The following is a 26,181-nucleotide window of genomic DNA, read 5'->3' on the forward strand; positions in this document are numbered from 1 at the left end:
ACTGGGGGGATCCAGGAGAAAAAGTTTGGGAACCACTGCCGTAATAGATCATACAAAACACTAAAAGTTCTTTTAAAACAGTATTTCTCAGGCTGAGGTCCACTTAACCCATTTAACAAAAACTCACATACCATCTAACTTTACATTGTCCCTCAGTAACACATATTAGGATGGATTTGGTTAAAATAAAAGAGCTCATGTAGGTTAAAGGTCAAATTAAGTTGGTCTCTCTGGTTCATAAAGGCTTTCTAAACTCTGTGGCTTTAGCTCTGCACTGCAAAAACACAAAATATTGCCAAATAATTTAGTTCTAGTTTCTAGTGTAAATATCTTGGTACACTTGGAATTAGACAAAACTAACTTAGAAGTTGCTTTCCAGCAGTATAGGAGCTTATTTTAAATCAGTAATTTCTTAATATTGATGAAAAAGTCCTAGATCCACTGGCAGATTATGTCTTGTTAGAAGTGAAATAATCTGTACTATTTTATCAATATTTACTCAAAACAAGCTCCTATATATTACTGAAAAGTTGCTTGTAAGTTAGTTTTGTCTTATTTCATGTGTACTGAGATATTTGCACTAAAACTAGATCAGAAATGAGACTTTGTGTTGGTGGGATCAGGACCCAGCAGGCGTAATGATGACAAATGAAGTTGTTTGCGGGGGATTAAGAAGACTTTGAGCTCTCTATGGATTTGGGTGTGATATAATATTTTCTATGCATCAAATTTTCTCCTTTTTATTGAATGTGAAAAAGACTACAATAAAGATTATGAGGCAAGTGAAGCTAATAATTACTTTAGAGATTATGCAGATGAAGAGAGAATTGCTTCTGCTGGATTTCAACACATCAGCAGAACCAGCCAACATGGACGCCGAAGGTTTCCAGTTTGGTGAACTGATTTCAGTCTCACACACTGTAAAACATGGGAAGGCGATTTAACTTAAAAATGCAATTAGAAAATCATTTCAGTTTTAACTCAGAAATTAAAGTTCATGAAGTTGATTTAACAACAAGAGACAAGTTGTTTAAACATTGTTTTTAACTTAATGTCTTAACTTATAGCTACAATTTAACACAAATAATTAAATTTCATAATATGGAAGAAAAAAGACTGTCCTCACCTTGTTAAAGAGCCACATTTCTCCATTATTTTACTCACAATATCAAGTTAAAATAACTACTTATTTTACTTTAGAATAATTAAAATTCTTGTTTCAAAATTTCTGATCTGATAATGAATTTTACTAAAGATCGCAAATAATTCTAAAATTAACATTTGCCTTAATAAAACACAAGAGTCAGGTCAATGTAACGCACTTCCATCTCAGGATACAAAAACATGCCGCAAAGCATTCTGGAAAATAGTTCCCACTCCTCTTTTTCTTCTTTCAGTTTTTTAAGTGCAAACCTAAAAACTCTACTTCATTCAGCTCTAATAAAAAGTTAATGCACCTTACTGCTGTGAGTTTATGAGTTTACCTCTCTCATACTCACACATTCAGGTTCAGAATCTAAAACTCGCTAAATTTAAACTTAGAGTAGAAGGTAGTAGACACAGCTAAATGCAGCTCAAATGTTTTACAGTGCACCACCTTTCTTTCGTACGGAGAACCGTCTTTTTTTTGTCTCCTTTATGTAAATTCCTCCACCCCAACCTGCCACAGCCCAGTGGGACGGGGAATTAATGGCGCCATCCCTTTGGGAGGATGTGGAAGTGACGTGAAGTGTAATGATCTCAATCAGGGCCAGGGGTGAGAGACAGAACTAATCACTGAGCGCGCTCTGCTACCATAATGCAGTCAGGCCCCTAATGACCGCGGCTCTGCTGTCAAAGCCATTACTCTCCACTGTGGTGAAAGGCACATCAAACCGCTGGGGCCCACTCATAATTGGACTAAACTTTGAGCTATGAGAGGACATTACACATGTCCTGTATTAATTTGGGTGCCAGACCTTTACATTGGTAATTATTTGAGTGAATGAGTGAGATTCTGACGTCTCACTACGGCCCTACTGGAGCTGACGTGGAGTCCAGAGCGGATAAATATAACTAAAATAGTTGATAATCTTATAAACTATTTTAAAATTGACTCACTCGACTGTGTTTACGAAGGCTTGGATCAAATTGTATGTTTTCTGTATTTAAATTCTTGATTTATTTATGATCACTTTCTAAGTTTACATTTAATCATTTGAACAGAAAAAAATATTTTGAGTACAACTAAATATATATACTAAAATAGTTCCAAGTTTATCTGTTCATTTACTTACATATTAATTGTCCCATTCTTTAGTAAGGAAATTAATAAATATAACATGTTACAATGTTATAAATTATTTTAAAGTTGACTCACTGGGCTGTGTTTACTATAATGAAGTATTTAAATTCTGGATCATTTTCTGAGTTTAAATTTATTCATTTGAGCTGAACAGAAAAAAATTTATATAATTTATAATTATATAAAAAATATATATTTTCAGTACAGCTATATATATACATTTTCCATGTTTCTGTATTTATTGACATACATATTAATTGTCCCATCACTATGTGTAAGTTAATGCATTGAATTCAACTTAGTTTTGTGTTTTATAAATGTTTTATAAATTTTATGAATTGTATTTTCTGTTGTATTATTTATTTATTAATGTATTGATTGTATATTCCCCAATCTTAATTTGATTAAATTCTGTATTCTTCTTAATGAAGATCTTAAGTTCAAGTCAGTCTAAAATATATTTAGTTAGTTATTAAGTCATTGAGTTATCCACAATTAATTTGATCTATTTTCAGAGGTTTTTTCTCTAATATATATGATGATTCATTTGTATTTATCTTTTTTAATTACATAATCTTTATTTGTCACAGGATGATAAACAAACCTTATATTAATGAAGTTACTACATTAGTAGCTCTTCATAAACTGTATTTGATTGGTGAGCTTTTGTTTTTGGTATCTATTATATTTGTGTCTGAATTTAAAACCAAATTAGCAGAAAACGCAGAAAGGTTATCACTCATTTTTGCAGTTTATTGCATAAACATAAATTTATAAATGCTGTATTTCTAAACGCTACTGTAAATTACAGGTATTCTTTAGCTGTTTTTTTCTGTGTTTATGTGGCATTAAATGTTTATTAATTTACCTCAAAAGCGCAGTGAGATGACAAAATCAGTGGTTAAAATGAGTGAGCGCTGCTGCAGAGCCACAGCTCTGCTTGTACACATCTCAGATAATAGACCTTAAACCAAAGGGGAGACATCCTCTCCAAGCTTTTGCTCTCTTGTTTGCAGCTATTGTCCTGTTTGTAAGAAAATCGAGTTACAATCTCTCAGATACATCCATCACTTCACCCTTCTGGCTCGCGTTGGAAGCGTGAGGCGAGTCTGCAGGGATCTTGAAGAAATCTTTTGGTCTTCTGCTAACAGCGTCTTGAAAAGACATCAAGAGACGCCATTGATTTTTCTCTTTTGGCTTCTCCTGAATTTCTGTACAGAGAGCTAGCAGGGGGTCCTCCCTGTAGGTGCAGTTTCAATAGTGCCACTCAAAACGGAGCGGGTCAAAACAGATTGCTTTAGCAGAGGGGGGAGAGGGAAATAAAAAAAAGACCAAAAAGTTTACAGGAACTTTTTTATTCGCTTTGCCTTGAACAAGTTTGCTCCATTCGTTTTTCCACAAAAGGCTGTGCCAGCGTTTTTCTGCTGACACGGACTTGGAAGTGTGAATTAAAGGAAATTTCTGGTATTACCTCCTTGAAGCTAATTATATTTGGTTTCACACCGTCGAGGGCTTCTTATGAATTAAATAAACTGGAGTTTTTCCATCTTATGTGACTGACTCCTTGTTTCCACTCACAGAAGCTGTTTGTACAAACTTTTTAAGGCTCATAAGAAGTGTTTGTGTGTTTACAGTCTTAAAATCTGCTTTAGTGGATCTGTTTTCTGGTCCAGCCTCACACCTGAGACTCGTTTCTACATGAATTAAGTCAGTTATTAGTTCCTCAGAGTTCAGGTTTTGACCCTTTGCAACTATGTCACTTAATCGTTTCAGGCGCCATGATGGACGTCAGAAGTGAGACACAGGAATACTGAACAGAGCTACTGAAGTTGTTTTCCAAAGATGTTTTTGTCAGTTTATTCGTGGTTTCTACTTGTTCGAGTCAATCTAATTCATCTCTGAATGCAACACACCTGGTTGGGGCTCATAGACGGTGGTATTTATAAAAGTTGGAATAAATACCATCATTTATTCCAATGATGTGTTTCTAAGCTAGCTTTCTTCTCTCACGTGTTCCAGAGTAATATCAGTAGTTCATGTTTATATATAATTTTTTTTTATTTTGGTAAGAAGTATACCATTTATTTTACAGTCAATTTTGTCCTTTATCTGCTTTTTGCTCCTCCATCAACTATCAAAACTCAGAAAACTGTTTGCAAACATGTTAAGTGGAAGGAAAATGTGCTTTAGGAAAACTACACAAGCAGCAAGGATCGAGAAGTTTGATCAGCAAAGTGTCATTGTAGATATTCTACATATTTATACATTGTTTATTTTTTACAGTGCCATGCTGAAGCATTTATCCTTCCTGAATATTTCATTTTTTATTTTTACATTAGTACCACAAACATCAATGTATTTGTTTGGGATTTGATGTGAGCCTTAAAGAAGATGGAAAATGAAACTTAACTCTCATTTTTATGGATGAAAATCTGTGTTTGTATTAATACCAAACTAGCTGCAGGTATTTTAGAGTACATTTCTAGAAAGTGAAATTTTTGTTTTTTTTTCCCAAGATGCCAGAAGCTCATTCAGATTGGTTGGACTGATTCTGATCCATTTTACTTTTCTGTTGAAGAGAAACATCAGGCAAATCAAAACTTGAATATGACAACCTTTACAATACTTATGGTCTTTTCACCCCAAAATAAATATAACAGAAAATATCTGAACCTCCAACATATGAAATGTCTCTGATTGCATTTATTGCCCCAGGTTACAGAGAACGAGAAGCGGAGGATGGGGGAGGTGGAGAGTGACTTACAGGAAGAAGGATGGTAAACAATTTGGTCGCCAGGGTGATAACAGCATCCTGTAAGCTTAGTTGGGAGCTGTGATTACTCACAACATGTGTTAAATTAATTAACCCATATGGAGACAATGTGCTGTCTATAATGGATCCTCAGACCCAACCCTTCATCCTATAGAAGCACAAACAATGAAAACCTGGTTAGTTAGGATGCTACTCAACCCGTCACCCCTTGGTGACTTTTTGTTGTCACCAAGCAACATTTGATACTTTTTGAACTAGTCCTGAATAAAAGAAGTAATATTTCCACATATAGTGATATGAATGTTTTCTTGTTTCTTTTGTTTAAATATTTTGGATACCCACACAAATGCTTATTATCAAAGAGAAATGTTTTTTTTTTTTTTTTTTTTTCAGATTGGCTCCATTAGAAACTCATGTCTATTTCAGTTAATTAGATCTGTTGTAACAAAGTTAAACCAAAATATGTGGTAATTTACTGTTAATTAATTTTACTAGGTCATTATTTCATATAAGTCCAGGTTTGTTTAAAGTATTATCACCAAATTCTTATGTCTCTTTTTCAGGATGCATCTATTGCACATCGTTTCCATGTGATGAGAGAAAAGCACCCAGAGAAATTTAACAGCAGGTATGTTGATGCCCTTTGACCTTGTAAACACTTTTCAACTAAATTACAATAGTGAAGACACAAGATAAGAAGCATAATGACAAAAGGTTGAAATTAAGCTTCTTAGAGTAACCTTGCTTCTTTAAAAGTTGTAAAAAACAATTTTTTAGTTTATTGAGCGATAACTTGGATGTTGGCATGTTACTTGTCATATTGACCATTTGCACGTGACGTCACGTTCTCCAGAACTCTGCCCCCTCCGCCATGAAGGACGTCAAAACAATCAATGGGCTCCTTTAAAGCTAGTCTAAAAACAGACATCTGTAACCTTTCTTTTTTTTAATTTGTGTTATATAGTTAACATCCCGTCTCACATTCCATTCCACTAGATGGCGGTAATGCATATCTAAACGTTGCTTGCCAACCGCCACAAAAAAAAAAAGAAAAAAAAAAAAAAAGAAAGGCGTCTGTAGCCTAATATCGCTTTTATTTAGTTGATTTCCCTTTAAAAACGGTCATAGGGTTCTGCGCGGTCGGCTGCACAACAGGCAAGGATGAAAACCAAACTTCATTGTATAACTTTTAATGAGGAAAGATCCTGCGGTGATGGATAGCAGCCGAAAGCTGAATGACTGTCACCCCTTGGTGTAATGGCGGATTTGCAGTAAACACTTTTTACAAGGTAAGAATATTAACATTCGTATACTTTATAAGCAAGTATGATTAGAAAGATATAAAATATCGCATTATGGGGAAGGTTCGCGTCGAACCGTTAGTAACCATGGAGACAACGCTGCGCCATCATGTAGCCTAGCATGTGCGGAAAAAACTGGTTAGCATCTCGTCTTTTATACGTTTTTAATGCTGCTCCGGTTTAAGGAGAAACGTTGTTTATGACATAGTGACATAAGTCATGCACTGTTAATTCAGGTAAAGTCGGTAATTTGATCAACACGTCATGAGGGAGGAGGTATAGGTCGGTTTCTAAGCTAGCTGTTCAAGGCATTTCTATATACCGTCGTCTATAAGCCCCAACCAGGTGTGTTGCGTTCACAGACAAATTAACTCGACTCCCAACAAGTAGGAGCCATGAATAAACTGGCAAAACCACGTTGGAAAATAATTTCAGTTGCTTTGTTCAATACTCCCATCCCTCACTTCCGACGTCCATTATGGTGCCTCAAATTATTTATTGACGTAGTTGCAAAGAGTCAATAGATTGAAGAATTATAAAGTCATTCAAAGTTAACATTTGCTTATCTACCTGCAGTCCCAGTAAACAAGGACTAGCTCATTTTCTTCAGCTGCAGATTATTTTTAGATTGAAATGAAGCTTTTTCAATAACTCGCATGCAAGATTGACAATTTCAAACTGAAAGTTTTCATTTAAATCAAACTAAAAATAAAATGTCTCAGCAACCAGGTATGGTCTAAATATACCTGCAGTTCATTTGCAGGTCGTGTTCGTGACAACATGCTTCATATTTGCTCTTTGTGGACAGGCAATGTATTTAGCATTTGTGATTATCTCGAGGAGATGTGTTCACCTTTTGGAGATGAACAAATGTGGCGTCTGTGTTTCCATCAATATTTAACATCATCCAATACGTCTCCACTTACGCCAGGGAGTAATTGCAGGCCTAATTGAATTTGCTTGGCTAGTTTGACGTCGTGGATCAGTCAGACTGATGACACACAGGCTCCTAATAATCCCATTTGTACTCATTATCATATTTTACTCTGGTCTTAGTACAACATTCATATAACCAGCTTTTCCTCTCCATTTTGAACATGATGATGAGCCTGAGAAATGGTTTAAATGGAAGAGAAAGCCGCTTGGAATAAACACTGGAGTGTCCTTTAATGCAGAGGTGTCCAAACTTTTTGGCACAGGGGCCAAAAATATAAAATTGCAACTACTCTGGGGGTCACAAAATTTGTAGTATTTTTAAATATAAATGCAAAAACTATTTAATTGTATTTTTACTTGCTAAATAAATAAAATAAAATATTTTAATTAAAAAAGCAGAGCAGTCAGTTTGTTGTTTTTGTAGAAGGGAAATCATGTCCTAAATGTTTAATCTTTTTTTGATTTTTGATTTTTTTTATTTATTTATTTATTTATTTGGTCTTTTTAGCAAAAAAACAGCTTATGGCTCACTCTTACCTTTTTTTTTTTTTTTTGAACGCCCCGGCATCAATGAAAATTTTACCAACATTGATTTTAAATGTGGATCTGCATCAAATGCCTGAACCAGAAAACAAATTTTTAGGTTATTTTTGTTCTGTGATCAAGACAAAGGGCCACAAGGGGGCTGCAAATGGCTCCGGGGCCACAGCTTGGACACCCCTGCTTTAATGATTACCAATGGTTGGATTAAAAAAAGACAACAAGCAGGAAATGAAAAATCAGCTAAAATGTTCTGATTAAAACAAGGCGTTGCAACTGTTATGGAGTTTACTTTACAGTACAGATGTTGGTAAATACAGTTCTTGGTGTCTGGATCCAGGCGCTCTGCATCCCGGTTGGCCCAATGTGAAAAATGATTGAGATATTTTAAGAAAATTATTCTGTCTGTTATTTGAATTCAATTAATAATTCACGCAGGGGGAATGAGTTTAGGATCTCTCTATTACACACTATCCTTGCCAATTCAATAATGCATGATTATAGTTTTTCAAGGTAGCAGAGATTTTGTTCGATTTGTCCAAAGGGCTTTATGTCCATTGCAAGTTTAATCAAACTTATCAGAGTCATTTTCCTGCAGCTGGAAGCTCTGCCTCAGAAAACTCTCTGACAATTTCAGAATGGCGTTGGCAGGTGTGTTAGCTAGAAATTAGTGCAGGTGGACTGCAAAATTAAATAAATCCCTATAGATATCTGTTTAACATAATAAACATAAGAAACTTTTCTGGAGTTCCTATATGCTGAATTTAAAATCTGCAGCAACACAAGCAAAACTAATTGACGTTATGCCAAGTGGACCGGAGCCCGCTCCAAAAGCAGGGAGTGAACAATAGCACAAGGCATTCTGGGTAAACACAACCAAAACAAATGTGCTAGAGGGAGAAATGCCTCGTTGTTTCTTACAGAAGACAAAAGAAGAATCCTACAGCCTCTAAAATCAGTTGTTACTCCATTTTTATTGACATTTTGTGAAGAAGGAAATTGTACTCATGTCTTCTTCTGAGGTCTTTGTGTTGATTCCTTCTGTAGTTGTTGATGCATAGCCTCCACAGGCGAGAAGGGGACCAGGTTTTTCAAACAATTTAGTTAGTTTGATAGTGCAGTGTGAAAACAAATCTCTCCAGCTGAAAATGTAACAAATCAAACCAAGTCCACCAGATTATCGGGTGTGACAATACCTTCAGTCTTTTCCTTTGGTATTTCTCTCTGAGAGAATAATATTTCAGCATTCTTCTACACACAATCTCTCTTAACCGTCAACATTCTTGGGTCTCTCCTTTTTCGCTCTGCATACAAGTTTTCGATAGGATTTAGCTCTAAGAACTGAGAGGGTGATGGATGTGTGTCTGACCAATTCTGTGTTGAATTTTTCCATTTAATTTGGATCGTTATGCTGCTAAAAGACCAGGTTGTGACTCCATATTATCAGCACACGCCACCAGAGTTTTAAAGAAGGTTCATGTTATTATACAGTTTAGAAACAGGCCCACATCATCATGGATTCTCTACTGTACCTAAAGGCAGGTATTATGTGTTTTCCAGCCAATGAAGTAACTATGTTACCTTATAAGAATGCTGTTTACATCAAAAATAGCTTGAAACAAATTTGACTTTACATAACATCTGACTCCTTGAAATTAGCCTCCGTTTCCTCTGAGCAAAATATTTGATCATCTTAAATTACAGAGTAGCAAAATTAAACAACAACCCTCAACGTGAAGGTGGAGTGTTGTTGATGAAACGAAAGGGTCGCATGCATTTTCTCTCTCGGCCTCACTTCATTTCTCCTATTCTATCCATCTTCTGTATTTGCACCTTGGGGTGATTACCAGGGTGAAGGTGTGAAGATTTGACACTCGGCAGATAGATTCATTTACTGCCACTGCCGGACCTGGAGGTGATAATGAGGTCGAGGATTAAAAGTAGACAATCAGTCGGGCCGTGACGAAGGCTGCGCCCTCTTCCCTCCCTGCACGCCGCTCCTCCTCCTCGACCGGCATGTTGAAATACTCCGTTCCCACCCATCCACCCCACTCTTTTTATCATCTCCCGTGTAATTACATGCTAATCTCTGGCTCAGAGGGAAATAGTGAGATAAACAGGGAAAGAGAAAAGCAAGAGAAAGAGTTGTTCAAGAAAATTAAGACGCACTTTGATGTTGTTTTTCTCTACCTGGCTGTATTTATTGGAATTCACTTAATATTACAGGTTAAAGTCCAGGTAGTACGCATAAAAGTGAGTTAAGTTATGATCTTTATTTGACTCTGAATTAAACTCAAACCTTCAAAATGAAGCGTTATATTTACATTTTATATTTTTACAGTTGCATTGTAATTTAATTCAAGTTTATTTGTATAGCACATTTCAGCAACAAGGCAGTTCAAAGTGCTTTACATCATAGAAACACAAAAGTCATAGAACACACAGTCAACAATTGTAGCATTTCATTTTGCCGTCATTACACTTCACATTGTTGATGTTTAATTTATAATGTTTCAAAAGCAACTCTAAACAGGTGGGTTTTTAGACTAGATTTAAAGGCCCTCAATGTTTAGCTGTTTTGGGTTGTTAAATGGGACCCATCACATTTTTGTACTTCCATTTGGGTCTCAAATGTTTCTAATAACAACCCAAGATCGTATGTGCTGTACAATGGCTGCTGGAAAAGACAAGTGTTTTATTATTGACTTACTGTTCAGAAACCACTTACTGGATGCTAGTTGATTGTGCAGGAGGCTCTACTACTGCTTTTCAGAGAGTAGGGTTGTGTAATTCCACATCTGTTTGCAACTATTTTCATGTGTGAATATAAACATTGAGCAGCTTATTTGGATTTAAAGTGACAACACTCCTTGAAACAGATGCCAGATTCTAAACCCAACTGGAGAATTATCCAAACCTGAAACAGAATGGCTGTAAAATAAAAGAATCTCACTGTTTTAATGGCCTAGTCAAAGGCCAGACTTCAACCTAATTTTTGTTGTCTCAACCTCAGTGAGTTGAACCAGTGTTTGAAAGAAAAGCAGGCCAAACATTCTCCAATCAAAAAGTCTTTAAGGAAATGACTGCTGCTTACGATTCTTTAGGCTGTTGAATCAAGAGGTGTACTTGGTTTTTCCACACACAATATTTCCCTTTCTGCTTTCAGTGTTTGATAAATAATCATGTTATTTCAACCACAACCCTTAAAATATGTGACTTTATCCGTCAGTGGCTCCAGTGTTACACTCTATTTTATATATGTTTACTTCTCTGCTACTTGTGTAATTTTTAATTCAGCATCTGTGAAATACTTTTCTGCGATGGTACTGGTAATAACATGTTGGAAAAACTTAATTGTCGCAATTACATTCATCTTCCTCCAAAATAAGGTTCTTTCTGATGAGATGACGGAGGTTTCAAAGCGTCCCGAATGACTGTAATTTGGCTGGGCAGGACTGATGTGAAGCGATTAATTTGTTCGTACCGCATAACTCAGCCCACCTGTAGATGAGCTCAAAGACCAGAATGACAACTATAAGTAGGTAATAATTAACCAGATTTCTCTCAGAATGCTTCATTTTTGCCCTCCTGGGATCTGAATCATTTCTAGTTTTGTTTGAAAACAAACCTGGCTGCATATTTCACACTAATTAAACAATATCAGATCTGATTTGATTTGTGATTCAGCTGAGGTGTGGCTTCACCTGAAGCGTTTGTTTATTCTGTGGCATCCATCGCCGCGCCTTGATGTTCCCCTGATATTTGCTATGCATACCCAGGTCTATTTTTGGTCCTGAGACTTCTAACACCGTCAGCGCTCTCCTCTGGAGCCTCTCCACCCCCGTGCGCCCACAGCCTCTCGCTGTGCTGTGTAACCATCCTGCGTTAACCTTTCCTGGAGGCACAGGGAAGCCCAGGCATGAAGCTCTCTTTAGCATAATGAGTATGTTCATCAAAGCCCCGCCATGTGCTGGTTGGGGCCACCCGATCCACCAACACACACAAACACGCCCATGCAAATGTGTGTGTATTTCGTGCTGAGCTGAGAACAGGGCCACAGGTGATAGCACTTTATATTACACATGCACACACACACCAACACACACACCCTCACACAGGGAGAGGTTTGCATGGTGGACCTCTGCAGCCGCCACCCTCAGACCTCATTTGAGGATGAAATCGTTTATGTGACCAAAGTGTCATTTATAATTAATGACCACTTGTGTGTAATTTAGAGGGATCTCACCTGTGGCCCTGTCCCCAGCTCAGTGGGAGCACACACATGCGCACGCACGCACGCACGCACGCACACACACACACACACACACACACACACACAAACATAAATGAGCCCAAGAGAGAACTGGTACAGACAAGACTACACTGTAAAACATTTGAAGGTGGTTTAACTTGAAAATGAAAGTCCACTTGCTGCCTTGAAAATGCAACTTAAGTCAACAAGAAAATCGTTTTGGTTTTAACTCAGAAATTAAACTTCATGAAGTAAATTTAACAACAAGAGACAAGTTGTCTAAACTTTTTTTCAACATCCATTAATCTTGAATTGTGAGTTTTAACTTAATGCTGTGACTTAAACCAAATAATTAAATTTCACAATAAGCAAGAAAAAAAAGCTGCCCTCACCTCGTTAAAGAGTCACATTTTTCTATTTACTCACATGATCAAGTTAAAACTTATTTTACTTTAGAATAATTTAAATTCTGCTCAAAAACATTCAGTGTGAACAGGACATTATCCTCAAGCTTTAAAATAAACATTTGCATTAATAAAACACACAGAGTCAGATCAATGTAACGCACTTCCATCAGGATACAAAAACATGCTGTGAAGCATTCTGGGAAATAGTTCCCACTCCTGTCTCTTTTTTCTTTCAGGTTTTTAAGTGCTAGTTTATTCAACTCTTGGAGGTTTGACAAAATTAGTAAAAAGTTAACAGAACTTAATGCTTTAAATTTATCTTCCACAAACTCACATTTAGGTTCAAAATCTAAAACTGGCTGAATTTATTCGACGTAGAGTAGAAAATAGTAGACATAACTAAATGTGGCTCAACTGTTTTACAGTATTTGTGCAACGTTCAAAGATAAAATGAAAAACAGAATACAATCAGTAACATAAGCTAAGTTTTACACCTGACTTTTTGTTTGTTTTTTTGTTTACATGCAGACCAGTGAAAGATGTGTTGAATATTTGTTATGCATGAAGACGGCCGGTCTGGAACGACCACCAGAGGGCACTAGTGGTCATATCACATGGAAAGCGAGAGTTATCAGGCAGTGACCGGAGCATCTGACGATCACTGAAAACAGTGATCGACACATTGAATCTGAAGTGTGTTTACTAGCATATATAGCTGAAGCCAAAAGTTTATACACACAGTACAGAAAAATAACTTTTTTCTATTTACTGTCTGACATTAAATTACATTTAGAATTCTCCTTTTGCACATTTTTTATATTTCCATTTGGTTCTCAAACAGTCCAAGCGCCTAAAAATACATCACCCAGTTGCTTTTTGGATTTTTGGTGTCTTGAAAATGAGCTATTTCAAAAGCCTTCTGAATGTAGAATCACAAACCAGCAGGCACTGCACCTCACCTAGCAACCCCAGCGAAGCCCAGTCTGTTACTTAGCAACCCCAGCAGAGCTCCCCGTCACCTAGCTACCTAAGCTGAGCTCCAGCATGTTTGCTCAGCTGGTTTTAATGCTGCATGCGCTGTACAATGGCTGCTGGAAAAGACGTGTGTTTTGATGTCGATGTACCATCCAGAAACCACTTGCTGCATTCTTGTTAGTTGTGCAGGAGGCTCTATTAATGCTTTTCAAAAACAAACACTTGTATAATTGTGCATCTGTTTGAAGCCATTTTCACGTGAGGGTGAAAACAATGAGTCGGGGCCATGACCAACAGCAACTTATTTGGATTTTAAGTGACAAGACGCCCTGTCAGTTTTATTAATGTTGGGATTATGAGAAGGAGAATTGTTTACTTCTTCAAAATCAAAAGTTTACATATATTTCCTCAGTATTTGGTCACTTTGCCTTTGAACATATCTTTGACTTTTTGTTTTTTCTTCGACAAATTTCTCACAACAGTTTGCTAGGTTTCTGGCCCATTCCTCCTGACTGAACTGGTGAAACTGGGTCAGGTTTCAACCCTTTTTTTGTTGGAGTTGGATCAGAGCTTTGTGATGGATCCCAAACGTTGACCTTGTCTAACCTGGCCAATTTGGTTGTAATGATTATCGTCATTGTTGTTAATTTGGAAGATCAGTTTGTGTCCAACACTTAACTTGTTTTTTTTTTTTTTGTGAAACAATCTATTCCATGATACTAAAGTTTCTCCCTTTTTTCAGCCAGTGTTGAAACTGTCATTACGTCCAAATACTTCAGTTTTTGTTTCACCAAACCACCAGACAATTACCGTATTTTCCGCACTATAAGGCGCATCTAAAAACCTTCAATTTCCTCAAAAGCCGACAGTTCGCCTTATAATCCGGTGCGCCTTATAGTGCGGAAAATACGGTATGTTCACAGTGATCAGCATCAACCTCAACCAGCATCTTCAAAAGATGTTTTGCTGTTGTTCTGACTTAAACTGTTTATTGCCCAAGAAAATTCTTCCTGGGCTGATTTTTCAAAGACAAAGAAGTTCCCTAAGCCTTCTTAGCAATTTATGTATTGTTTGTTTAAGAAACCAGCGTGTTGTAATCATTGCAGTGCAACAGCGAGAACTACATTTTTCAGGATGTTTGCTGAATCTCTTTAGGCAAGACAACACAGCTCAAGTCATTTCTCAAACTGCCATTCGAGTCAGAGAGCTCTAGGCGGTGTCATGTTAAACAAAACAGTGCATTGATGCAATGCACAAAGACTTGGTTATGTCAATGCGATATTTATCACCTCTGATCAAGAAGAAATTAGTGTGAAAATAAGGTCGTAGATCACTGTGGGTTAGATTAAGTGTCAGAGGGGGAAATAAATCAATGGGTATGTCCTGCTCGGTTGGAGTGGCCAGTGGAAAGTGCATCTGAAGGTGCTGTGGCCGCAGGAAAGCGATGCTACACTGGAGTTCATCGTCTCTGACATCCTTTAATATGGTGACCAAGCAGCGTAAGCTTGAACAACAGTGAGTTACACCGTTTGTTCTTCCTTCTCTTAAACAGCTCTTCTGTTTCTTGTATGCTGCCGTTTCCCCTAAAGCTTGATGTGCACTTAAGAGCTCTGCTGTTGTTTTATCCGAGCCACAAAGTTTGAATTTATCCCTCTCTTTTTCGGTTTTGTTTTACAAATTTGTTTGTGCAAATAAATAACACCTCACTGTCGCTGGAAACCCGAGTCACTGTTGTGTTTGGGGCCGACTCCATCTGATCTCGCATGGAGACCGCTAAAGTTATTACTGTGGCATGCTTTGCATCGATACTCTGGAGATACAATCACAACAAAGACGCAGAAGCCACTCTGATGACTGGAAACACACGTTACGCTTCTCATGTCTTCACTCAGTTGTTCTCAGAAAGCAAAATAACAAAACTTCTGAAATGTCCTGGGAAGATGCAGGACTCTAATGTCTGCCAGCGGTTTAAGTAAATGGACACTTTATGTTCACCTTCATTACACCTACCATAAAATAGTGGCCTCCTAATCCACCTTAAAAGTATCATCTGACTCTAATGGGCTCCCTATTAATCTGTCCCACAAAGACAAGCCGGCCTCTGTCGAAGACTCTCCTCTCTCAAATCAGATGAGACCGGTGTTTGGCATCAGTCGGCAGAAAACAAACGACAATCTGATCCAGCCAATGAGATGCTCCTAATTACCTAATGAACATGCTCATGGAGTGATTTGTTGCCATGGTGTCCTTGTTAGGTTAAGTGGTGAGAATCGATAGGATGGTCAGTTGTTGTCTTTCACTGCATTTCTTCTTACACCGAGATTTGGCTCAAATTTGTACCAACATTTGAGAGTCATGAGATGATCTTTATATTATTCTGATTTGTTAAAATAAAATAGTTTAACTGCAAATAAACATTTCTAATGCCCCCTGTGTTAAATTTACAGTGTGGTCATGCACTTTATGGATATTTTGTCCTATTTAACAATTTCAAACTCAATTTGTTTATTTGGGACTAATTTGCAACCAATGTCGTCTTAGGACAATTTACCAGACAAACAGACCCAATTCATACCAGAAGCATTAAATTAAATTAATCTGTGCAATCCAATTATAGGAACAGATTGGAACATTCCAAGTTATAATACAACACAGTCTCATCTAGTTTATTAAATTAATTGGTCAAAATATGTGTTGCTCAAGAGATGCAGCAATCTCTCATCCCAACCCAGTTTCTTCTCATACAGGTTTTCATATAAATAAAAACAGCCTATAAATAGAGATGCAGCAGTCAGACTTTTACTGGTTGACATGAAGTTAGTTTTATTTTAGCTCTGAAAACGAAGCACATCGGAGAACCTGTGGCAGCCTTTGCTAACTGCATTGTTTTTTTTTGTTGTTGTTTTTTTGCTAACTTATAATGGTTGGAGAAAAGTGTTATAAGGGTTAGAAAGTATTAAGGATTTGCTTAAATCTTCTAGTTTACACTTGCAAACTCCCTGCCAGCAGCAGGTTGTGCAGGGAGGAACAAAGAAAATGTTTTATGCTTAACCTAATACATCAGCCTTCACTTGATATTGTAAAGGATAACGTGATGGAATATCCAGAAAGGCTAAATGTCAATGTCAAATTATAGCACTTTTAGAAGCAGGTTTAAAACTGCACCAAAGTGCTGGTCACAAACGATGGCACAATAGAATAAGCTGATGAAAAGAGAAAAACATATATATATAAAGTAGATAAAATACTTATTTTTAAATGGTTAATTAAAGTATAATTTATCATTTTATTATCATTGTCATTTTAACCCAAGTTAATTTTGTTTCCATGAATAAACAATTTTGGACCCACATTGGCTACTTAACCATAATACCTCAGTTTTTTTCACATTGAAATGTTTTGAGAAGTGAAAAAGTTTAGATCTTGTGTAATTGAAATGAATTATGACTAAGATTTTCATCGACTTGTGTTCTGAAGCTTGTTTTTGTGAAAAATAATAGAGCGTAGCCTGTAATCAAACCCAAAAATTATAATGCGCTGACAGGTCATATGAAGAGTGTTTCTGTTTGAAGAACAGATAATCACCACTTGCTTTGAACTCCACCAGAAATTAAAGACTATTGAATTTACCACAATCATCATATCTTCATTCATCAGCCCTTAAAAGCATCGGGTTGGCTTCAACCGAAGCCAAAAAGTGCTTGTAATGTGTCCGCCTTTCTTCTTGCTGTTAACCACAAGCTTTGAATATGCTTTTCAGAGTAGTCATCCTCATTTGCTTATTTGCAAACCTGCTCCAGCCCGAGTTCCTGCCTCTCTTGGCTTTCTTTTGATTGTTGAGATTATACGGGTGGTACAATGACGTCCATCGTCACTCTCTGGCTTTTAGCCACTTCAGTTTGTGTCCCCCCACCTCCACTGATATTGACCATGTTGCACGTTATAAATCAACCCAGAGTGGGGCTACCTTGCAAGTACCCTAATGAAAGCTCATTTATAAAGTGGCTAAATGGTCCTGACAAAAGTCCTAATGAGGAAATCAATAGTTCAATGATTGTTACTCTGCGTATACTAATACGTTTTGCTTGTAGTGCTTTAAATCCAACTAAGAGAAAGCCATTTTTTACTGTTGAGTCCTGCATGTCTGGGCTGTTGTAGATTTTTTGGAGATAATGTACATCAAACTTATGTCAAAAGATAACAAAGGTAGCATTAAAATTTTTTTATGGAGTGGAGTAAGTTGTGTATAAGAAAATAAATATCTGACGTTTGATTGGTGTCATGAGAAAGCGTCATGGCAGCATGCAGACAGATGGTGGCTCACCCCTGCAAGGTCATTGATCATCAGCATTAGCAGCTGGGAGTGTGTGCTGCAGGAAGCCCGGGGTGCAGCACCCCAGTCCTCTGTTAATTGCAGGAGCAGGTAGATTAAACTCTCATGCTCCACCCTGTGCCTCATTGTTGGGCCTGCATCTCTAGGTTTGCATAATGTGTCCTGTCAAAGGCCCCCTTAACCACAGATTACCATTATGATTCAATATGTAATTACTGAAACACATTATGCATCCTCTAGAACGATGAGTCAGTGGTTTAAAGGTAAAAATCTGTTTAAAGTTGGAGTCAAACATTGATGCGCCGGTATGTATTTGTCTTCATATATAGTAGACTTGAGACAGTAAAGTGCATAAGGTTGAGATTTTGATGTGAAGAAAACACCCCCATGTTTCCGCTTACCTTTTATTCCTGGTCCCTTTACAGTTCCTGCTTCTTTTCTTTTCTTCAGAACAAAGAATAAGCTGTGGTACTTTGAGTTCGGCACTTCGGAGACGTTTTCGGCCACGTGTAAGAAGCTCCATGACTTCTTGGAGGTGGAGGTAAATCAAACTATTCTTTTTGCACAGAGCCATGCGAGAAAAGGAACAAAAGCAAAGAAAAACATCATAAAAGTGCCTGCTTTTATCTTCCTTTCTTATGAACTCTCTGAATTGAAAAACTAATCTTTTCTCTGCATTAATGGGAATATTAAACTGGCCTTAAGGTAAGAATGATTGCACAGCTAAAGAATATTCTGGTCATCCTCTTTTCCATAAATATGGTAGTTTCAGCTTCAGAAAATGTGTTGACGTGTGAGGGCTATCTCTGCAACTCCCCGCCTGCTTTTCATAGATCCCCAGTTCAACACTCAGGTAATTAGCCCAACATGACCCTGCTGTGTGCGATATTGAGTGATAATGAAGCTGGTGTCTATACAATTCATCTTCCATCTTCACAGAGCTATCCACACAGTGTAGAGGTCTTCATCAATTAGCGCTCTATAAGTAACTGCAATACTATTGAGCTGCAAGTAAGTAGATGAGCCGATCAGATGTTAAAATCCACTCTGCTTTTTAGACTTAACAGAGGACACTTACAATGGTCTTTTCTTAGCTTAAACTAGTTTATAATCTGGCTTTAAATGGTAAATTAAATTTATGTAACACTTTTCTAGCTATCCTGACCACTCAAAGCACTTTACCGTATAGCCACATTAGCTATCCGGTAGCTAATGTATAGCTACCTCTATGAGTAGGTTAGCATAACCAAAAAAGCTTATTAACTGTAAATGCTAACCGTAGTAAGCTAATATTTACATTAGCAAGTTAACTGGTTAACACAGTTGTTAGCTTGGTGAACGCTAGTGAGGTTTGTCAGCATTGCTAAAGTTTTGAAGCGGCATGATGACAAACTGGACATCAGTGTCACATAACAGGAATTATAGAGTCGTACTTGGCAGCCACTGAAACTATTTGATCTACAGCTGATCGCATTCATTGATTGACTCGTGATTTACACCACTGAAAACTACAAAAACCAACATTTAGTTTTATCATGAGAATAATCAGGAGCAGCGCAGGAACACATGCGCTAACTTTTGCTGCAGAATGACCGTGAATTAGCATCGCTGCTAGCAGCTAACCGCTCTGACATGCAGACAGTAATAAAGAAGAGAGAAACCATCCTGCTGTGGTCAGTTTTCTGAGGGAGCTGCTGTTTGCACCGACTGTGTGAAACACCGGAACTACATATTAACTTGTGATGTGAATTTTATTTTTTTCATTTGGATTAAAAAATAATAATGATGTTTATGCATGGCTATTGGTTTATGTTGTTTAAAAAATAAAGTGCTGGAATGTAATTAATGTAATTATAGTGAAATAATCAGCTGATTTGAACCTTTATCATTGTGTTTGGGCCAGCAGTGGATTTCTATAGAACCGAACCGCACATTAACCCGTTAGAGCGCAACTTGCCAGTGAAAAAGCACCAGTAGTTACTCATTAGCTTCCTAAAGTTAGCATTAGCAATCTCACTATTCTGGGTGTTAGCATGCTGACATTAGCATTAGCATTCCTAAACACTGGATGAACTAGATCAAACTTTGCTGCATCAGCCACTTTTCATAAGTGGAAAAAAATATACAACAGTAAGAAACCTTTTCCTTATTGCTCCATTAATAAGAGGTTAACAGTTATACTTAACATGCTAATTTCATCTTCCCCTCTGTTTTCCTTCTCATCTGTGACAGTGTGATGGCGTCACTCTGGACCTTAGCAGTATCTCCTTAGAAGGCATTGCTATCCTCAACATTCCCAGCATGCATGGCGGCTCCAATCTTTGGGGCGAGAGCAAGAAGAGGCGAGGTCAGCGCAAGGCGGGGAAGAAGAGTCGAGAAAAACGGACACCAGTGGTCGACCCTAAAGAGCTCATGTTTGCTGTTCAAGGTAGCTTTTCAACATCATACATTTATTTGTCTCAGAGGTTTCTAAGTTAAATTCTGCAAATAAAAAGCTCACTGTGGCACAAAATCACACACTAATCTGGAAAAATAAAACTGTCTGCCACTTCTTTTTGTGGTAGAGGAGCTGCTCGTCTTTTCCCAGAATCCTCCTTCAGACTCGGTCAGTTTGTGTCCTTGCTCCTTTCAAATAGATCAAAGACTAAACTTTTAGCTAAACTTTTCCATTGTACATTAATATTTCACCCATGACAAGTTGAATCACAGCCAGCAGGTTTTGTTTGCAAAGAAAAGGTACAATCATGTCACTGTGTGGAACTGTCACTTGGGTATTAATGGCCTGTGTAGGCGGCAGTGGACAGGCGCAGCTAATGGGAGCGGACTGAGTAAGGTGTTGGGCAAACCCTTGAATCCATTTACGTCAAAAGGAAACCCATCAACGATAACATATGAATGAACAAAACAGAATGAGTCAGCCACTCCGTGGTAGACGGACAAATGGTTGCAATCACCAAAGGGAGTTATTGGGGAAGAGATAAGTAGGAATATATGTATTTTATTGCAAAAACACAAAATCTTACCAAGTATTTGTGGTCTGGTTTCTAGAGCTGTGGTCTCATGGAAAATGCCTCGTTTCAAGCAAGATTTGAATTCAGTTCATTTAAGTTCAAAAGTGAAGTCAAACATTTGCGCATGGTGACTTTAAAGCTCATTATAAACTTTAAACTTCAACATATTTCCTTCTAAGAGCTCATTCCTGGCCTGCGTCTGTCCTCATCGGTATTCTGGGTGCCTAACTTAGTATTTTAGCTTTTCCACCTTTGGATTATCTGTGGACATTTTCCCATCCTGTCCAATACAAGGAGACAATGATGATATCCAACTCTAGTTTCAAAAGCAAAAAAATGAAGTTTGAGTGATTTCTCAGCAGGATTTTGACTTGAATTATGTCCTGGCTTCTGGAACGGGTAACAAATTGATCTCTTACTTTTTATTACCATTTTAACATTTTCCTTCTTTTACTCTTTTGTTTAAATGTGAGTTTTATTACTGTGTAAATTATATTTGATGGGCAGTTACTGAACATACTGATAATAAAATTAAAATGTAGTCAAGCAGAGAGGAGGAGAATAAAATGTGCTTAATACTAAGAAAGTAGGGATGAACTGTTTATTTCAATGCTTTATCAGTGGAACAAATCCTGCATATAATCCCAGAGTTCATACATTTGATTAATTTTTCCACCACTCATCACTTATGGAGGTTTTTCTTTTTAATTTACCAGTTTAATACAGTTTGGTTGTTTTGTGTTCATGTCTGACTGCTGTGTGAAAGTGATGTGCAGTATGTTGCGAAGGCTTCCTGCTGTGCTGGGTGTGTCTGGTTGTGGATGTTAAAATCGGCGCTGACGAGCCGGCGAGGCTCTGCAAACATGGCTGCAGGTGATCCCCAGTGAGACTTCACCGGTCCGAACATGATTGGTAGAGAAACTGATCTCTGTGAGGACGCCTACAAACCTTTACTCTCATGTTTTGGTTTGTTTTCTGTTGAGTTTTTGGATTATTATCTTTTATTCCTCCGGTGATATTGTGGCTTTAGAGCTTGATAAAATCTGTGCATTTCAGCAAATGTCAACAAACAGCTTACAGAAAAATGTAAAATGCTCTAAATCATCGCAGAAACTGATGAAACAGGGAAACATGTAAAGAACTATTTATAACCTTGGAGTTTTTCCACTTTTTGTGCCAAAAATTTTATTTTAATGAGATTTTAAATGATAAATCAACACAAGTTAAACACAGGTAAATGTAACAATTTAAAGCAGGGGTGTCAAATTCCAGTCCTCAAGGCCTGCTGTCCTGCAGATTTTAGATGTGCCACAGGTACAAACACTGGAATGAAATGGCTTAATTGCCTCCTTCTTGTGTAGATAAGTTCTCCAGCGCCTTGCTAACAACCTAATTACTCTATTCAGGTGTGGTGCAGCAGAGGCACATCTAAATGTTGCAGGGCAGCGGCGCTTGAGGACTGGAGTTTGACACCTGTGATTTAAAGCTTCTGTTTTAGTCTAATCTGATCTTCTTCCAGATGTTTTCTGTCATGTTTGTGGCAAACAGCTAAAAGTCTGAAAATTATATATTCTTTCAATTGTTCTAAATCCCAATTAAAATACATTAAAGACAAAATATGACAAACATTTATGGGTTTGATCAGTTTTTCAAGGCAGTTTTTCGGGCTGTAATTCGCGAATAGTAGAGCTAATTTTTCATCTAGCACTTATGCTAACTTTGGAAACATTTGGCACACTTGGCTTCCCCACATAAATACAACAAGCACACATTAACTTGGCTGTTTTGTAAAATTTCAGTTTAATTCTAACAAATAAAACTTAAAAACATGAAAAAAACCCAGTTGACATGTAATTTTACATGGTGTTCGAGAAGGAGCAGGTAGAAGAAACACGATCTTATGATTTCCTGCCCTTCTCATACTCATCAACCCACAAACATTTAAATCTACAGATATACTTTCATTATTTCCACATTTTATGACACTTAAATCTCACATTGTCATCGTTTCATGTATAATTTGTACATCAAGCATTCATCAAACATGTAAGTTATTAATGTATAAATTAAATTTGTGCTCAATGTTTATAGACTCTAAAGTGCAGATATAATTTGACCTGGAGTTAGCGTGTTAGCATTAGCTTCCATGCATTAGCAACAAAGTGTTAGGTTGCTTCTTTTTTATTTAATATGTTTAGTTTTTTTCTGTAAGTTTGATCAGTTCAAGGCCAAACCTGCAACAATGAACACTCCATTAAATCTTGAATAAAAATCAATCATTGCAGCGTTGGAGGAGTCCAAACCTGGGAAGGCTCTTAGCGTGAGCGAGGAGTGTGTGTATTTGCTCTGCGTTCAAAGCTGCGTTTGTTTCGCTCTGTCTGAGTCTATTGATGTGTGTGTTTATCCACTTGTGCTTCATATGTGAGAATGGATGCCCTTGTGTAAGGTGCCCTCAAGGAGAGCGGCCTAACTTGTCAGATCAAGAGAACGCCGTATTTATAGGTAAACAAAGGAGCGGCTCGGCCCACGGGGGCCCCGCCATCCACAGATCAAACTGTAGGGAGGGATTTTATCTGGTGAAACTGTGAGTGTGTGTGTGTGTGTGGACTGGCGACTGGTGGGTGGCTAAAAATAAATAAATAAATAAATAAAACGTGACCTTTCGTGTGCTGTTAAATCGTCCCGCTGGTGACGCCAGGAGACAAGCCCCTCAGGTGGAAGGGAATGGCTGCAGAGTGAATTATTTAGAATGGGACTGAGGTTTCGCGAAAAGGGAGGGAGGGCTCATGTGTGGGTGGAAGGGGGTTGACGTCGAGGACTGATCCCCCCTGACAACCCTCATGAAGCTTTCGTCGGAGGATCGCCCCCTCCCTCCTCATCCCGCCACTCCTCTTTAGTTTTACGTTCAGCTGATCTGGTCGAGTGCCGCTCCACCGCTGCCCCCAGCCCGTCGCTCCACATGTGTCAAAGCCGCCCGCCACTGACAAGAACGCCGTCTCTACTCTCACCAAATCTGTTTTATTTCTGCCCTTGCAGACATTCAGGAGTTGAATGACGCATATAATGTAAGATCTGATTACATTCGTATTCAGCAAATGTTAAAAAAAAAAATAGCACTTCTTATTTATTAAAAGGGAAAACAACACTGCAAAAATACAAAATATTCTGGTACAAATACCTTAAATCACTTAAAATAAGACAAAACTAAAACTACAAATAACTTCTAAGCAAGATGTAGGCACTTGTTTCAAGTTAATAATTCCTTAATATTGGTTAAAAAGTACTTGTTCCTCTGGCAGATTATTTCCCTTATTTCATAATCGTTACCTAGCAACGCCAGCCAAGCCCAGTCCGTCGCCTAGCAACCCAGTTCTAGTTCCACTGGCAAATTATTTCTCTTATAACAAAGCATTTTTCCCATGTTATAAGCTATTTTTTTCTGCTAATGAAACAAGTACTTTTTCATAAATATCTTGCTAAAATTTACTTTCAAGTTATTTTTGTCTTATTTTAAGTGTAAAAAAATATTTGCACTAAAAACTAGACCAAACATACTTGGTAAGATTTTGTGTTTTTGCAGTGAGTCCAACCAGGTTCAATGTGAAAAAGTAATTGGAGTTTTTATCATGTCATAGTCTGCATTGTTTTGGATCCATTTAATTTGGCCTGATTACTGCCTGACCTGTGGAGTCAAGAAACATCTTAAAGGGACAGTACTCTGTATTTTCCAGGCACACAATGCCATTTTATAGCACAATCAAGTAACTATGTTACCTTCAGATGTTATAAAGTGCTTTATATCTCAAATGTGGCTTAAAAGAAATTTTACTTTGTAATTTAACACCTTGAAGTTAGGTCTGTCTCTTTAAAAGCTCGTCTTTCTGAAGGTCCACAGTCAGGCATGAAGTTATCATAACATGCCTCCTATGTTAACCCTAACAGTGTTTTCATCAGCGCTCCACTGAGAAGTGGCTCCTATAATCAGCTCAGTAGATGCACAGTTCCATCAGGTGTTTACTAATTGCTGCTGGCTAGTCTGAAGGAGCTGAATGGAGAGGTGCAAACCTGTCTGACAACATGAAGTAAAAGAAACTAAAACATTTAAAAACACAACAAATCATGCACTGATCTAACAGAAATTTAAGAACAGATGAAAAGAAAAGTCTTTGCGATGTTTGACATCTATCAGTCTGAGACTTTGGGAGTTTATTGGGGAAAAGATCAGAACTGGGCCGTTCACACTGCCACGAAAAAACAGATAACATGTCGCATTTGGAAGGAAGGGAAAGCGGATCTGGGTCAAATTTGCGTGTTTTGTGACCGTATGGCGATGCTTTCCATCCTACGCTTTGAGTTTGAGTTTCAGTGGGAGGATCGGCCGTAAAGCCCAGAGACTGGAGGTCAACCTGCCGTGGACTGTGTGTACACAAACTCTTCCACTCTGACCCTAGAAAGCTCCGCACTCACCGCTGCACTCTCGGATCGGGGCAGACGCCTGTCCATCACCATGGTGACAGCTGGACACCGGAGCTCGGCAGCAGCATCAACATCTCACCCCGAGCAGCAACATCGGCTGCGACACTCTTCCAGGAAACCAACCCGACTCCCACGAACACGACAGCCACCGAGCTCCGCGGCGTGACAGCGAGCTAACGCGCTCTCACGCGCCTGCAAACGGCTCTTTGTTTCAATTAGTATGTGGATCCTCCCAGCCGCGTTGCAGCGGCTTCCTAATCTGTGGAGGGACGAGTCGACGGAGCGGGCCCCTGGAACAGATGGGCCCTGCGTGACGCTGAGCTTCCAGCAGGGTCAAAATCAATGCTCATAACTGAAAAACAGCACAGAAATTAATAATTATATTATCACAAGATTGCTCTGCATTGCCGGTGCAATCTAATTAATTGCTGTTTAGTTTGTAGCTTGTTGCCTCTTTTCCTTTTTTCTTTTTTTTCATGGGAAACTGTGAATGTTGGGCATTTCGGAAGCACAGACCTGAAGTGAGGAACAACGACGTCTCTTTTATTAGCCTTCACCTGCTTCCTCTTTCGTCTTCATTCCTACATTCTCTGCTCTGTATTTGTTTGTAGAAAACGGTTTGCAGGATATCCCCATTACCTTTTTGAGCTCTTCCTTTTTGTGTGTCAGACCTGTCTGACCAGCTTCTGGAGGTGGTGGGGCTTGAAGGAGCCATGGAAATGGGTCAGATCTACACGGGCCTGAAGAGCGCCGGTAGACGGCTGGCCCAGTGCTCCTCTGTAACCATCAGGTCAGTATTTCACACACTCCACTTACTAGAAACCTTGTAAAAAGCCTAAAATATACAACTTTTATTTGTTATTAAAGTGATCCAATCGCAGTTTTTCAATCAA

The 26,181-nt window shown here is 38.1% G+C and overlaps 1 protein-coding gene across 1 annotated transcript in view; it reads left to right on the forward strand.

The window, feature by feature from the left end:
* dgkb (diacylglycerol kinase, beta) overlaps positions 1–26,181 on the forward strand; it is a 63,229-nt gene that overhangs the window by 31,919 nt on the left and 5,129 nt on the right. The window contains exons 19-22 of the mRNA XM_088013917.1: positions 5,621–5,685; positions 18,252–18,342; positions 20,034–20,229; positions 25,958–26,078. Of these exons, the coding sequence (XP_087870043.1) occupies positions 5,621–5,685; positions 18,252–18,342; positions 20,034–20,229; positions 25,958–26,078 (473 nt within the window). The remainder of the gene's footprint in view (positions 1–5,620; positions 5,686–18,251; positions 18,343–20,033; positions 20,230–25,957; positions 26,079–26,181) is intronic.

The sequence above is a fragment of the Poecilia mexicana genome, unplaced genomic scaffold (assembly GCF_051168715.1).
Source record: "Poecilia mexicana isolate PSO_F unplaced genomic scaffold, ASM5116871v1 scaffold_16, whole genome shotgun sequence".
Lineage (NCBI taxonomy): Eukaryota > Metazoa > Chordata > Actinopteri > Cyprinodontiformes > Poeciliidae > Poecilia > Poecilia mexicana.